Here is a 16125-nt window from a genome sequence, read left to right as displayed (position 1 = left end):
AAACCTTAAACATCCTTGAGAACGAGTTCCCAAAGATCTTTGCCATAGGTTTTCGATTTTCAAGAGTGTTCCTTTTTTAACGCTACCAAAGGATGTGCATCATAAAAATCTACCAGTCGTTCAAACCCACCATTGTTGTGAAAAAAAAAAATCAAGTTTTTGACAAGAATGAAAATAAGAAAAAGAAGAGTATTCCTTACCTCTTGGTTACTGGGGATGAACGTTCTATTGTAACGGCGAGTGCACATCAACCGAAAGAAGGATAAACTAGATTTTTTAGTGCAAAAGACTCTGTTTTTTCTCTCTGAAGATTTGAGTTCTGTGAAAATCACGAAATAGGGGTGGGTTTTTATAGGAAAGAAGGCAACGCTTGGTTTCCTTCGCAAGCGATGTTTGGGCGGGACGTGTTCCTAGCCGTTAGATGCGACCACGTGTCACCAATCCTTGTGAAGATTAACCTTCACGCTTCGTGAAGATCAATCAACGTTTCCCTCCTTTGGAGAAACCAAACGTCGGTGTAGTTATCTTCACCGTATTGAATGTGCCCTTATCCACATTCAATGCTCTAAAAGAGAATATCGTTTCAACATGGCTTGCATTTAATGCTCATGGCTGACACTTATTGCGCAAAGACACGTCTGTCAGATAAATCCTACTTTATTGAACAGGCCAACTGTCAAGCACAACGGATTACATCTGAAGAGGTCGTTCGAATGAAACACTCTTCTCCATGTATTGAGCTCGAAAGTGAAGTGACTACCGATTCTCGGCAAGAATTTTCTAAGTGTTTTCAAGTCGAGAGCGATGGGCAAAGTTCGAAGCATGTTAGTATAGGACTAAGCAAGATCTGACCCAAGGTTGTTGAACCTTCAGGGCATGATCATCTCAGGTCGCTTGTGAAGTTTGTTGAGCCCACGTCGCGACCTCCACATAGTTCATTGGTCGAGTAAAATCGTGAACTTTGTGTTATTTCAGCCGTTCTCCACTTGTAGCTTGAGCAAACGATCCTGGGGATGAGCCAAATCATAGCATAATCATGAAGTTCTCAAAGTTCAAGCCTTGAATCTTAAGAACTGGGGGGCTTCTATTATGCCTAAAAAATCAGGGCTGATGTAGGCTTACATCAGCAAGGATCAATTAGAGTTCAGGAAGGCATTGCGACATCCAAGCGATGCCATGTTGTCCAAGGATAAAAGGAGTAAGGTTGCCATCAGCTTGGCAGGCAAAGGCCTGGAGAGTGAGTGGCTAGGAGTCAACCACTTGCCCAAGCCCTGTGCGATTTAAGGATATTTTCCATGCCACTGACCAATGAGGAGTAGGGTAGAAATTGCACGGCACCTGCCCGCTGGCAAACCCATAATCATTACCTAGAAACCTCTTTCTATAAATAGAGATCTTCTCTCTCATTTTGCAAGATTCTAGTTTTGATAATATAAACACTCTCTCACTCTCTTTTTATATTTCTGTTCTCTTACATCGCTGCATGCAACCTAATTGTACTTTTTCATAAATAAAAAAACAGTAAACGTATGATTCGCTTTGAGCATCCGAATCACTTTAAATATCTTCTCCCTTTTATTTTATTTTTTTCATTTTTCAGTTCACGTATAATTTCTAAGTTCGTTTAACACTTTACACGTGCGAATAGTTTATGTCAAAATTTAGCATCAACACTTATAACCTTAAAAATACACATGATAAATATAATACTTCTAAAGGATCAAATAGATTGAGAATATTAACAGTATAAAAACTTATTTATTGCTTTAAATATACTAATGTTCATTTAATATTTTAAATTTGCCAAAAAATTTCTGTCAACGTTTAGGTGATGCTTCTTGCATCATTCAAATTAACAAAACAACGTTATTAACATTGATTAGCTGTTGCAAGATAATTTTTAGTCGAAATTATCGTCACAAAACAATACAACATTTCTTCTTTTAGCAATCTTATTTAAGTGATTTATATTTTATGGTGAGTCGAATATTTATAGTATTATTTTATATAAATTGTTAGACACTTTTATAGCTATTTGGGTTTTAATAGAAATAATAAAAATTAGATTTTATTAAAATAGTTAAAATTTAATATATATTATTTTCAAAGGGTTAAAAAATGAAAGAAAATTTGTGTAAGAAAAAGGGTTGTTGTATAACGTGATACAGATTCCTGTGCTGCGGGCCCACAGTCCCACTCTCTAGGAAAAGAAAGGGCAATATCGTCATTAAGAAACATTCGCTTCATGTTCCAGAATTCCACGCGCTTAAAATCCCACTTGACCAGGTCGCCAAGGCAGGACTTAGGACATGATATTATTAACGAAGGGTGGAGTTGATTTAGTTGAAGTTGAACTGGAGTCAAATCAGTCTTATATACCACGCGGTTAACAGAGCGCGTAATAGAACAGAAATTTATTTAGAAATAAATTTTTGAAGCCGTATATCCTGATTCCTGTGGCTTTACAAGTCCACAAATGTTCCTTTTCGTTTATTTCGTGGCCAACGTTTTTAATAACCTTGTGGGTTTCTACAAAGTTGACTTCTATTTCTATATCTCTTCTTACCCTTTCAATGTGCGCATTTTTTTTTTTATTCATTTTTTATTTCTTTTTAATTTATACATATTAGTATGAGTTAATTTGTATTTTAGTTTGGGATATAATTTCTAAGGGTACACAAGTTTACTGAATTATCAATTACAGAACACAAGTTTTAGAAGTATGAATATGAAGACACTTAACATTGTTTAACTGTTATATTTAATTGTATAATAAAAAATTACTTAAATGCCCCTAAATTTAAGAACAAATTAAATAAAAAAATTATTTGCATAAAAAATTATATATAAAAAAACTAAAAGACCTCTAAAACTGAAAAAAAAAATTAATAAAATTAAAATTAAATTTTATTCAGATAATTTGTTTGTTTAAACTTGTTTCTAAATTTTAGGGGTATTTATGTGATTTTATGATTACAATTGAATAAAACGTTAAAACACTGCCAAGTATCATTTGATAAATATTTCTGAAACTTGTATCTGCGTATTGATAATTTAGTGAGCTTCTATATCATCAGTGATAATATCCTTTTTAGGCTTATACCTCTTACATTTTACTTGTTTTTTTTTTTTAATTAAAAAATTGTGGAGAAGTTTGACTTTGGAGTAGACTAAGTTATATGTTGTGTACGTGTCGTTTTAAAGACGACATTTAAAACAACAATGAATAAACCAATAATCACCCTTCACCCAAACAATGAACAAGGGATATTTGAGAATTGTTAAATACTTGAAATTAACAATCTTGATGATGAAATTGACCCATTTACTTAAAACGAAGTTTCAGTCTTTTAAAGTTTTATCAAACCAATAATCTACTTTTTACCATTAGGAAAAATCTAAAATGTCATGAAAATACCACAAGTTAAATGTATTTATGTAATTAATACGATTGGTGGTTTTATAAATTGAATTTTTATGTGACATGCATTTATGATCATGCGATACGATTAATGTGATAACATAAACTCTCTTTCAACAATAATATATACTTTAAAAAAAAATTACATTTAAGGCTTCATTTACATTATTTTTATCTGATAGTTCTAAATAATTATGGTCTTTTGACATATGATTATTAGATAAATAAATAAAAATTGTGTAGATAAATCAATTTTTTTTTCACTTTATAATCAAACAATGGAAACTATTTTTTCTTTTTGTTAAATCAGATTAAGAATACAAAACCCCAATTGAGAATATTTGACTTGTTAAAAAAAAAAGAAAAAAAAAAAGAGAGAGAGATTTATTTAATTTTTAAATCTGAAATTTCTTTATAATAAATTTATTTCAAATATTGAAAATAATTCGATAAAATGTCAAGGAACTAAAATTGTTTAAAAAAAAAGAGATTTATTTTTCATTCCCAAAAGTCAGAATCTTAGATTCAAAAGTAATAAAAAGTCTCTGTTATCATTATAGAAATACAACCTTCTGTTTTTATAACAGATCAAGATAACATAACATAACATCATAAATAAATAAATAAATTATAATGTATTATATTGCAATCAAATTCAAGATAATTCTAGACAAATCCTAATGAAATTCTTTCCATAGTAATATCATGGTGATGTGGACTTTATACATGTTTTCTCAATAGTATTATCTTCTTAAGAATGATACAAATAAAAAAGTTTTCTTAGGTTATAAGGATTTTCTAGGTACTGATTCTAGGGTTTTCTTTTCTTAAGGTGTTACGCTCATTGGCTAAGATATCTATTACGCTCTCATGCTCAATGGTTGAGAATTTTATTCTTGTAATAAATTATATTATGTTTAAAAGTAACATTTCATTGGTTAACAATTCAATCGGTGGATTATCAATCATTTCGGATTAAAAGAAGTATAATATAATGTAAAATGAAAAGTTTGTTATTTAATACTAAATAAAATTGTAGGTTATTATATGGCTTACTTTAAATATATTACTTAAACAATTACTCTGCAAATTTTGGTTTGAAATATTTAAATGATTATTGATATAACACATGCCCGAAAAAAAGAACTTTTGTGCCAAAATTTAGTGATACTCCAGTGACTTTTAAATCAAACAATTGAATCAAAGGACATGCTGTTAGGTTTGTCGTTCGTGTTTGGTGGACCTAGTCGTTGGGTGGATGAAGCAAGGCTTGAACTTTGTTATCTTTTAGATATTGAATCTAAATTAAACTCAATCATAATAATAATAAATTCATTAATAATTTATTTAATGTAAGTAAGACAAAAAATACTTAAACAAATAATTTAATAATTGTCTTATCCGAAGCCGGACTAACCTTTTTCGATCTAGGCTTCATCTAGCCCTTTGAATCAATCTTAACCATCAATCACAGGATCCACTTTGATACTCAAAAATCTTATCTTTTTCCATGGGTCCCCAAAATTTTAATAATTAATAATAATAATAATTCTAAAATGGTAAAAACGTTTGAAAATCTTAATTAAATTGATGAGAAACCCCATTAAATTTTGAAAATTGTCTCTAAAATGCTAAGAAATATTTAACGAAGTCTCTTAAAATTTATTTAAGAAATATTTTTTGATTTATGATTAAAATACGATTCAAATTCTTGAGTTGTATTTTAATATTTATAATTTTTTAAAATGTATTTGATATAATATTTCAAAACTTTATTCATATTAAAATCTATAAAAAACTGTAAAAAGAACTTTTAATCATTTTATAATTTTACACTAATTTTTTTAAGATTGTATTTGAAAACTGTAGTTAAAAATAACTCAACTCAATTATTCCAAACATATTTTCATAAAATTTATTATATTAATTGTTTTTCAAAATAAAAAATTGTATTTAATTATAGAATAAAACATATATTTTCTTTTAATCTTATTCTATTCTACAAGAGACCGAATGAATCCAATTGGCCAATTTAAAATCAAGAGGCATGTATTTCTTTCAAATCCAGAAAACAAAATTGGCCAATTGGAAAAGCGGAAAAATTATTCTTTGGTTGGCTCTAAAATCAAAGAACTTTGGAGCAGGTATCGTTTATTGTGTTTCCGAAAACAAAAACAAAACTGGCGTCAAGCCATGACCTGTGAAGAAACTATTGGTGCACAGTACGCGCTTGTAATGCGCTTAGGTCTTACCATTTATTATCCATCCAAATTTATTCATTTATTAATAAAATTTAATTTAACCTCGCCGGCTGCAACTTGCTCGTCTTGTTTCAGTTCATTACTCTCTTCTTCTTCCCTTCTCCTTCCTTGTCTCGATTTCTCCCTGATACCAACAAACTAATAAATAATAAATTATATTTTTAAAATATTGAGAGAGAGAAAGAGAGAGAAATAATTCCATTTTTAAATTCTATTTTTATTTATAAACAATTTCCACAAACAAACACGAAAACGAATCGTCCAAGGAATCGAAATCATCTGATACTTAATAATATTTATAGTTTTTATTTTATTTTATTTTTTAAACTAAATAATAAATAATATTTTTATTTTTATTTTTATTTAAATTCTCTCTCTTTCTTTCTCGGTCTTTTTATTATTAGTTAAGGTCTGGTTTTGTTGAGCCCTAGATCTTGAACACCAAATAAAGAAGGTTTCAGATTCAAGATCTTTAAATCGAAAGACTTCAAGTCTCTACCTCCCTTGATCGGATATCTGCTTCTCTTTCTCTTTCAGCTCAGGTATTCTTTTCTTAGTTATTTTCCCGGGAAATTAACGGAAAATGTATAACATTTGGAAATTCTGGCTGTGTTGAGTCGGAATTACATTTAATTGAGTGTTCGTTTTGAATTTCGACTGGAATGAGTCTTTGGTTTGACTTTTATTATTAAGCTTTCTTTTTTCCTTTTTCGTTTCTTTTTGTTTTATAATTTTTTTTGTGGCAAAATATATTTGGTTTGGTTTAAGTAGTTGTGTAAATCTTCAGCTTTCAATTCAATTCAAGAGTTGGCTTATTAACTTTCGTTTCCTTACGTTGAAATTTCGAAGCTTTTTCCTTTTTTTGTTAGGTATTATTGTTGTTTCTTCATCTGGGTTGACTCTTGAAATGGAAAATTTAATTTAATTTTCACGGGGGGTTATGCTTAAGATCTGATTTGGGAAGTTGAATGTTCTTGTTTCGATCCATAACTTTTATTAAATATTGTTTATTGTTTTTTTTTTTTAGAGGGGTTTTTAATTGATCCGTTAATGCTTTTCCAGTCTCAGATTATTGAACAATTATTAATTCTTTAGATGTAAAGAATTGCATTATGTGGAGGTAGATAGAGCTTGTGATATCTTTATGCTGAGTAAGATAAGATGAAGTCGGTTAAAGCATGGCGTGTAGGCAACATGGGGGATCTACAGATTTTGCCGGGGACTCGCCACCGTCCTCCATTGAAGAGGCCGGTGTGGATTATTGGGTTGGTCTCATTGGTTATTCTGTTTCTAGTTTGTGCTTACATATATCCACCCCATAGTCGCGGTGCCTGTTACATGTTCTCTTCTAGAGGTTGTGCCTTAACTGATTGGCTTCCACCAGTTCCGGTAAGGGAACTGACGGATGAAGAGATCGCATCTCGAGTTGTTATTAGGGATATTTTGAACACGCCTCCTGTTCGGTCCAAAAATTCTAAAATCGCTTTCCTATTCTTGACTCCTGGTCCATTGCCTTTTGAGATGCTATGGGATAAGTTTTTTCATGTAAGTGTTTCTTTCTTGTTTATTTGTTTATTTATTCCGTAAATTTGAATTGAATATGCATTTCCTTCTTGAATTTCTTGCTGTTGCTTCATGAACCAATAATGGCATGGAAGAAATTTGACCTCAAGTTGTGATCTATTGTAACAGTATACGAGTATGGAAGGTGCTTTTGCATTAAATGCAATTTGATTCATGTTAATATCTGCATGCTTATGTGTCTAACTTTTACAATTGACACATCTTCTGTGCTCAACTTGTGTATGACATTGTTGTTATATGCATATATTTGTTTTGCCAACTTTAACATTTTTAAAAATTGTCAAGTAGCCAGTATTCTTTTTGTTTGTCAATTCTCTTCCCAGACCCAAAATATTCGATGGATCATATTAGCTAGAGAGTCATTTATATCAGGGAGGTACTTATATATAACCATTATGATAGAGGTGATGAAATATTTAAATATTTTTTTGGAAACATATCCAAGTTGGAGTGAGTATAATAACTTTTTAGCATATTTTGAAATAGAAAATCAGTTACTTTTTAACATTACATTAAACTAGATATTTTCTAAAATAGTAATCCAGTTACTTTTAAATACATTAATTAAGATATGTTTTGAAACAGTAACAGATTTACTTTCTACATTACATTAAGTTGAGATATGTTACCAGTTGTGCTATATGTATTCAAAATTAGGTTGCCTATGTCTGCTGTTAAATCTAATTATTTCTTCTATTGGCTGGACATGTTAGAGAGCATATTTAAGTGCTGTGGGTTGTGGACCTTAGTTGGAAAATGTGTTTAGATTTGGATTGTGTGAGAATAATGATAAGCAGTTGAATACTTAGAAATCATTTCTTCATCAAGGGAATAATAGTTTTGATGGGCTTCTTGATGCTTTTTATTAATTGCTGATGGTGACCGATGGGAAAAATGCCTTTTTATTCTGACTTGATGACGAAAAAGGGTCATTTGTTATATCTTTACTGTTGAGTAGTTTTGTGTTTGGTGAGGTCTGAGCTCCACTAGCGAATTGCTCAGTCAATTTCTTAAAAATGGCAAGACATTGGTGAGCCAGTGCTGGGATTTTATTACTTTGATTTGATATGTGGCAGAAGCTTCTTTTATGATACAGGCTTGTTCTATGCTAAGACCATATAATATTAAAGTGGTAATGTTGCCTCAATTGTAGAACAAATAGCTGTGGGTAGTGAGACAAGTTAAGTCAGGGATTTTGGTTGGTATGAAGGTTGGCAACTATGGTATAGGATCTATCTTTGTTGGCTACAGGGAGTTGTACGGTTTTGGTTGACATGAAAAGAGTGATGCTGGGATTTAGAACTCCATCTTCCTCTTCACTTTCTGGTTGTTTGTCTATGGAAAAATATTAACTTAGTTGTGAAAGGTAAAGTGTTGGCCTTCGAAGATTAATTACAAAATATTCAAACATGTTACGGACAATATAACTGCCATGTTTCATTTACGCATGCTAAGCTTATTTGTCCTGTTTATACATTCATACACGGTAAGCTTATTTGTGATGTCTACATGCCGTGGCAGTGAATTTTAACCTGTGATTTATTAATCTGAATTTTACTTGTTCTCGTAGCTCATTGATTTCAATTCTATGAAGCCTGTTCATTGTTGGTTCACTTGAAATTGTACCATTAAGTGAGTCTTTTTCCATATATTCTTGCAGGGTCATGAGGGTAGATTTTCAGTATATGTCCATGCATCGAGGGATAAACCAGTGCATTTTAGTCGATACTTCATTAATCGGGAAATACGGAGTGACCAGGTATGTAAATTAAATATGTAAGATAGTATTCTCTTATATTCTACCGTTATTTTTATTTTTTAATATTCTACCCTTTTGTTGCTTCCCTTCTTTTTCAAGAACTGATAAGCCCATTTGAACTATTTTAACAAAATTTTCTACATTATTTTTCGATGGCCCATCTAAAATAAGTACCAGTTTTTCAAAGCTACAAACCAATGCAAATTTTTCAGAAATTGCATTTCCTGTACATTCAATTTTCATATATCCACGTCTTGCTTGTTTTAGTCATGACCTAACAGGTTGTTCCTTCACCATTTCTGGTTCGCTGGTTCACTCTTTTCTGCCAATGTTATTGCTCAATATGGCAGATCATCAACTGTTGCAGCTGAATTTCTGTCAGCATTATCATATTCATTCTTAGATCTCATAAATTATATGTACTAAATATTCTGCAATTTGTTTGATATGTTTTCTCCTAACTTACGCCTGAGTTATGGGACTTCTGACAATGAGCCTTAGGTGACATGTTTAGTAGGAATTAAAGGTTCAGCTACTAGATTTGAAATGCTATTTCATTGTGGAGGATTGATTTTTATTCTCTTGCACATTTGTGGTACTGCATCCCATGGAACTCATTTGTAGGGTGAAGAATTATGTCATCTGGCAACTTTTGTAAAACTATCATCTCCCTTTACGCCCTTTTTTGAAGCAGAAAATAATTGCTTTCAAAAGATTTAATCAAATATTTAAACTGACATCACTTTTAAAAGTACAGTTGGTCCAGGCATCTGCCTTCCCTGTTAAAGAGTAATTATTTTAGAATCATGACACTACCAAGTTGGCCGTGTCAATGAGAAAATGTTGGAAGAATGCTCTAGTTATTCTTGATGTGGAAAATTGTAATGAAAATTATTGACTCATTAAGGGCAAAATAACAATGCTTTTTTTTCTTCACTGCTTTTTTAAGTCTGGGCCTCTCTCTATTGCATTAACAATTTACTTAAATCATTTAGGGATGAGAAGAGTTCAATAATAGATGTGCCGTTAAAAGTTTGATAATACTGATACTCTTATTATAGTAAGATTCACAGTGGTGGTATAACATATAAATAAGTCAATATTCTATCTTTTATAGTGTTTCTTGAACATATCTACTCAAATCTCAAAATATTTTGACCTCATATAATATTTTTCAAATTATTTATTATTATTATCTATCTTTGCTGTGGTGCGTAGATAATTTAATTTTCAAGTAAAAGCTTCTGTTGTCAAATTTCTGTTACTCTTCTTTATGTTGTTAATATTCGATGAAGTGAGTATCTATAAGCAGCTAAACCTGATATCTTCGTTTGGTTATATTTGTAGGTTGTCTGGGGAAGAATTTCAATGGTTGATGCAGAGAGAAGATTATTGGCAAATGCTCTCAAAGATCCTGATAATCAGCATTTTGTGTTACTTTCTGATAGGTGACTGGATTGTTGAGTACTTTGAGGGTTGTTTTTTGTTTTAACTTCAATGACTTTTGCTATCATCAATTGCTGAATCACTTTCTTGTATTTCAGTTGTGTACCCCTGCATGATTTTGACTATGTCTACAACTATCTGATGTACTCAAATATGAGCTTCATTGACTGGTATTGTTTTCTTATGTGATGTACTATTTTCTATTTACTTGTCTATTTTAAAGTTTTGTTTGTGTGGATGGTGAAACATTCATCTGAATCATGGTTGTGAGGAAATTGTTTTTCCTTATGGATGCACTCTTCATTCTCTTTTCAGCTTTGAGGATCCTGGTCCACATGGCAATGGCCGGTATTCTGAACACATGTTGCCGGAAGTTGAGATTAAAGACTTTAGAAAGGGTGCACAGGTATATTTTCATGGATATTATATAGAGTCTATGAATTTGTCTTTCAGTGCCTGTTAGTATTGTTTCTACTATGGTACATTATTGTCCCTGATTGTATGACTCTTAGTCCAACAGGTTTCCTTCTCTTTATACATGGGGGTATTGGGGGCAGTTAAGATAAAAAATGTTGTTACAATTTCAGCCTTTTTGATTGGCCATATAACATGCATTCCGTTTGACTTTGAACCAGTGGAAAGTCTGAGAATTCTAGTATGTGGTGTCATTGGTGAATTCTATTTTCCATTGGAAAGTCTGAGAATGCTAGTATCTGGTGTCATATGTCAATTGTATTTTCTTGCTTCCAAAGTCATTCAAACCCACAAATGGAAGTGCCAGATGGGTTGTTTAAGACATTTCAACATTCAGCTCCATTTATATGATTTTCTTCTGTACTCTTCTTTTGGTATATTTAACATGTAAATTTTCTGCAGTGGTTTACAATGAAGCGGCAGCATGCTCTCATAGTTATGGCTGACAGTCTTTACTACTCTAAATTCCGTGATTACTGCAAGGTAAAGTTAATTTTAAATGTGGTTGCTTTATGTTATCATTTGTCTTTGGTTTAAATTTTTATCATGTTGCTTAAGTTCTGATCTCATTGGACAAATTGCTGTCTGCTTCTGTGCTTCTCTAATCCAAGCCATTCTTGATATTTCTTGCCATAATTGCGATTCAATATCTGTGGTGTGTTTAATTTTTGCTATCAGCTTGAACTTATATATGTCATTAGACAACCATTTTTTTTTATTCATATCTGTCAGTTCCAATTTCTTTTGACATTATTTGATCAACTAATCTTATTGCATCGTTAAAATCTTGTGCCATGAATGTCTAAAAGCATTTTTTCTTTTTCTTATGTTCTACTATTCCTGGTTGTCTTCATGTGTCTGTACCATAACTTTCTGTAACTTTATATTGAGGAGAGCTTTAGGAGTGAGATCTAAGGGTTATAATCTTTTATTTCCATAGAAAAAAAAATATGGAATGTTTTCTCCCGATTTGTTGGTTCTACTTGTCTAGTCAACTAAAGGGAGAGAGACATTTTAGTTTTTAGGTGCTCATGAGTTGGATGGTGAACTTTTTTGAATATAACACAATTTGTGACATTTTATAGTGATCAAGTTTGATTCTTTTGTGAGTTTTAAGTTTCAGCATTTGCTGAGAATATAATAATTTTGTAATTTTATTAAGGGACACTCTTTATTGATGCTATGTTGTTGTCTTTATTGGTTATATGATGGTTGAGCTGGTATAATTTAGGTTTTGTGCAACATTTAACTGGTTTTTCCTTGATTTCTTTCAACCCTACTGCAAATGTGGAATTTAATTAAATGAAAACCTGACATATGAAGTCAATATTCATGATAGTTGTTTGTGAGATCTTGGAAAACAGAGAAATTTTAAATGGTTTTCGGACCACACTTCATTAACATGGATGCTCTTGATGATGGCAGCATGGTGTGGATGGTAAAAATTGTATTGCTGATGAGCACTACTTACCAACCTTTTTCCACGTAAGAACCTTCCTCAAGATTGTACTTTAAAATTTGCTACAACTCTGCTTCTTATGAGTTTCTCATGTATTTCAGATGATTGATCCTGGTGGAATTGCCAACCGGTCGGTTACTCATGTTGATTGGTCTGAAAGGAAGTGGCATCCAAAATCTTACAAGTCTCACGATATTTCTTATGGACTTCTTAAGAATATTACGGTATGCTTATGCTATATCTTGTATTATTCACAGAGCAATTATCTTTTGTCATAACTTTTTTTTCCATGGATATGGCTATTACCACCTGTGCTTAAGAGTCTAGCTCACTTCATACATACCTAGTTCAACTTGCATTGTTCACCTTCTATAGCATGGTCATGGGACTTAAAAGAAATAGTTCTCAGCGATATATTTGTTTTTTTTTTTTTTTTTTGGCCTTTAAATTGAAAGATAACTCTCTCCTCCCAACAATGTGAGTGAATTGTCACCTGGAGAAACTTGTGTCGGATATCTCAGTGAAAGTGATTCTATTTTGGTCATTTGTATACTAGTAATATTAGCTGTCATACAGTTTCCTAAATTTTTTGCTAATTTCTGATGTTGTAAATTGTACCTGCAGTCAGTCGATACGAGTGAGCATGTAACAAGTGATGACCAGGTATACACTTTGTTAGAAATTTCTGGTTTTCGCTGTCATATATATGATTAGGTTATATCTGAAGATAGTTTTGTGTCGCTTCTCTCTGTACAGAGGACAGTGCTGTTGCGGCCTTGCCTATGGAATGGTATCCGACGGCCATGTTACTTATTCGCCAGGAAATTCTACCCAGATACCCTCAATAACTTGTTAAACCTTTTCACCAATTATACGACACTATGAGAAATATTTTTGACTCTTATATTCTTTGGTCGGTTGCTTTCGACCACTTCTCTCTCCATCTTGGCTCTCCATTTCAAACTTGTAAATTGCCACATTATTATTGAGGTTGGAATGTTCCCTTTCCACAATTCTTGAGTGCAAGGGGCAACATGGAGAACTATTAGAATTGACTTGAGTTTTTCAGGCTGGAGGCTAACTTAGTGTTGCTTCCTTGGGGCTGGGTAATTTGTTGTCCATTTTTTCTTTTTTCTTTTTTTAACCTCCATTTGGGCTGTTAATGTTGTATTTCCTGGACAGAAAGTTCTGGGGGATGTTTTTAGTTGTAATTTATGTTGAATTTTTGTAAAACTTAAAACATATGAAGTTGCGAACGAGTTAAAAGCGCACCTTTCTTTTCTAAAATATTAGGTTTCCAAGTCAAAATTCACATTTCATTGTTTGAAACTTTATTTTCATCATTTTTTATTTCCCTTCTTCATCAAACCTAAAATGGTGTTGAATTGAAGATCTAATTATATTATTCGTCCTTAGAAAGTATTATTTATCTTCATTAAAAATGTCGAATTAATTAAATGATATTTTTCACGGTTTCATTGAATTGTTAATGAAAATATAATTATTAATAAAAAGAAATTTAATTATGTAGTTGTTAACTTCTTGTCATAGACTTCTTTAAAAGATCTTTTAACTTGTTGATGTCTAATTTTTTTCTTTTTTTTTTATTTTTAAAGTTTAATAGATTTCTTGAGAGATCAATTTAGTTATAAAAAATAACCACCTAAAATTGTCAAAATGGCCTTCAAATGTATTTAAAATATAATTAATATAGGAGATTTGTAATACTTGTGAAAGAATAATACTAAATATATAAAGACTTTATACAAAATCTTGTATACAAAGTGATATAACAGTATTCTTGCATTGTCATATTATTCACTATAATTTAACAGTATTCTTGCATAGAGCTGTGCTGGCCCATGACATGACACAACATGAAAACATGCGGGCCGTGCCATGGGCCTTAAAAAAGGCACGTAGGCTGGCATGACACAACGCGAAAAAAATAAAAATTAAAAAATTAAAAAATGTGTTGTTGAAGATATATTTGAAGATTTGAAGATTTTAGAAATGAATGAAAATAAAGATGTATAATCATTTCTAATCCTAAATTCTAAGTTTATATTTATAATTATAACTTATAACTAATAAAAAGTGTTGAAATTCAATTAATATTTCAATGTTTCATTATTTTATTATATTTCATAATGATTATATATGTTTTAAATTAATATAAATGCAAAATGTCACTAAATATAAAATATTTTTATAATAATTATTAATAATAAATCAAAATTACCGTAATTTATATATATTAAAATTAAATATTTTTACAAAGCATGTGGGCTTGCCCATGGCACGGCCCACGACATGACCCAAGGCTTGGCACAATATATAGTGGGTTGTGTCGTAGGCCTTCAAATTTGATGGGCTGGCATAGCACGACAAGGCATGAATTTTTGTGGGCCTTGGCATGGCACGACCCTAGGCATGACACGGCCCACCGCCGCCTCTATTCTTGCATTGTCAATTGTCATATTATTCATCATAATTTAATATGCAATTATTACCTTGATTTTTTATATTAATTTATCCAATTATGTTCTAACAAATCACTTAGAAGGTTTTATATAGACTTTTTGCAAGTGAAGTATTATTCCTTTTGAAAAAGATAATTACTTTAAACCCTCGAGGTTTGGTCAGAAATATTGAAGTGAAGACTAAAACGATGTAGTTTTGGAGATTAATGAAACACTACATTTTTGGTATTAATCTGTGTTGGATCCTGGTTGTTGATCCAACTCTGATCTGACGGTTGAGATGCTTCATTGAGTCAACGATATAAAAGGGCAATGCACAATCATTATTTACTCACGTGTTTTGTCTCTGTTGAAGAACATTGCATTCTCATTTTTCTCTCTGTTAGGGTTTCAGTTGATTTGGGGAAATCTTTGTAACTTGGGTTGATTGGGTAATTTGTTAGTTAATCAGGAGGGCTCTTTGCTCTTGTTCTTAGGGATTCTTGGTGAGTGTCTCTAGGATTAGTTATGGTGTGGATTTCTTGTAATCATTGAGAGTTTGATCGGGTTTGTAGTTGTTCTTGTTTAGATCTTGATCTAATAAGTAGTGCAACAAGCTCTCCCATTTCTAGAGCTCAACGTGGACGTAGCTTATTCAATTTGGATAAGTGAACCACGGTAAATCTGTGTTGTGGTTGTTCTTGATTTTCTTGTGGTTTGTGTGCTTGATTGGTTTGTGTGTTTTTGTTAATTAGTTATAATAGTGGTATCAGAGCTAATAGGCGTTATGATTGATCAATTTGGTGAATAATACAACAATCTAGGGTTTTTGGAAATTTCTAAGGTTTGTCGAAATTTGGGGCTTTTCAAATTAAGTCATTCCTTAGTGATCTAGAGTCTTAGGAGTATAGATTTGAGGTGTTAAATCATCAATTCGAGAGGTTCTTGGAAAAATTAGGATTCTTTACTTGGTAATCTTTTAAGGAATCCTTTAACTGCTACTATCTAGGGTTTCAATTAGGGCTTCTTGAAATAGAGACAAAATTAAACACAAACACTTACAATATGTCAACCACACGACTGGAAATCACACAATACGATGGAAAGATTGACTTAGGCAGTTGGAAGAAGAAGATGAAGGTGCTACTTTCCCACAACAAAGTGGGGATTGCTCTGGAAAAGGACGCAACCAAGTGGCCAGAGGAGAAATTGAAGAAGAAGGATGAGATCAATGAGGAGGCATACAATCTCATAGTGAT

At 31.8% G+C, this 16125-nt stretch overlaps 1 protein-coding gene across 2 annotated transcripts; it reads left to right on the top strand.

Moving 5' to 3' along the window:
- The first annotated feature begins 6118 nt into the window (after window positions 1–6118).
- Window positions 6119–13675, top strand: LOC116137866 (glycosyltransferase BC10-like). Of its 2 annotated transcripts, none has more exons than XM_031423564.1 (11): window positions 6119–6224; window positions 6745–7227; window positions 8927–9025; window positions 10373–10473; window positions 10570–10641; window positions 10787–10877; window positions 11348–11428; window positions 12371–12430; window positions 12506–12628; window positions 13029–13067; window positions 13161–13675. In XM_031423564.1, the coding sequence occupies exons 2-11, from the start codon at window positions 6844–6846 to the stop codon at window positions 13287–13289; spliced, it is 1179 nt and encodes a 392-aa protein (XP_031279424.1). In that variant the 5' UTR covers window positions 6119–6224; window positions 6745–6843; the 3' UTR covers window positions 13290–13675. The 2 variants fall into 2 exon arrangements, with proteins under 2 accessions (XP_031279424.1, XP_031279425.1); XM_031423565.1 differs by having other exon boundaries at window positions 6129–6224; window positions 6778–7227.
- The last annotated feature ends 2450 nt before the right edge of the window (window positions 13676–16125 follow it).

This window comes from Pistacia vera, unplaced genomic scaffold (assembly GCF_008641045.1).
Source record: "Pistacia vera cultivar Batoury unplaced genomic scaffold, PisVer_v2 Contig336, whole genome shotgun sequence".
NCBI classification, from domain to species: domain Eukaryota; kingdom Viridiplantae; phylum Streptophyta; class Magnoliopsida; order Sapindales; family Anacardiaceae; genus Pistacia; species Pistacia vera.
The sequence above is the reverse complement of the archived record's forward strand: the minus strand, read 5'-3'. Positions and strand labels throughout refer to the sequence as shown.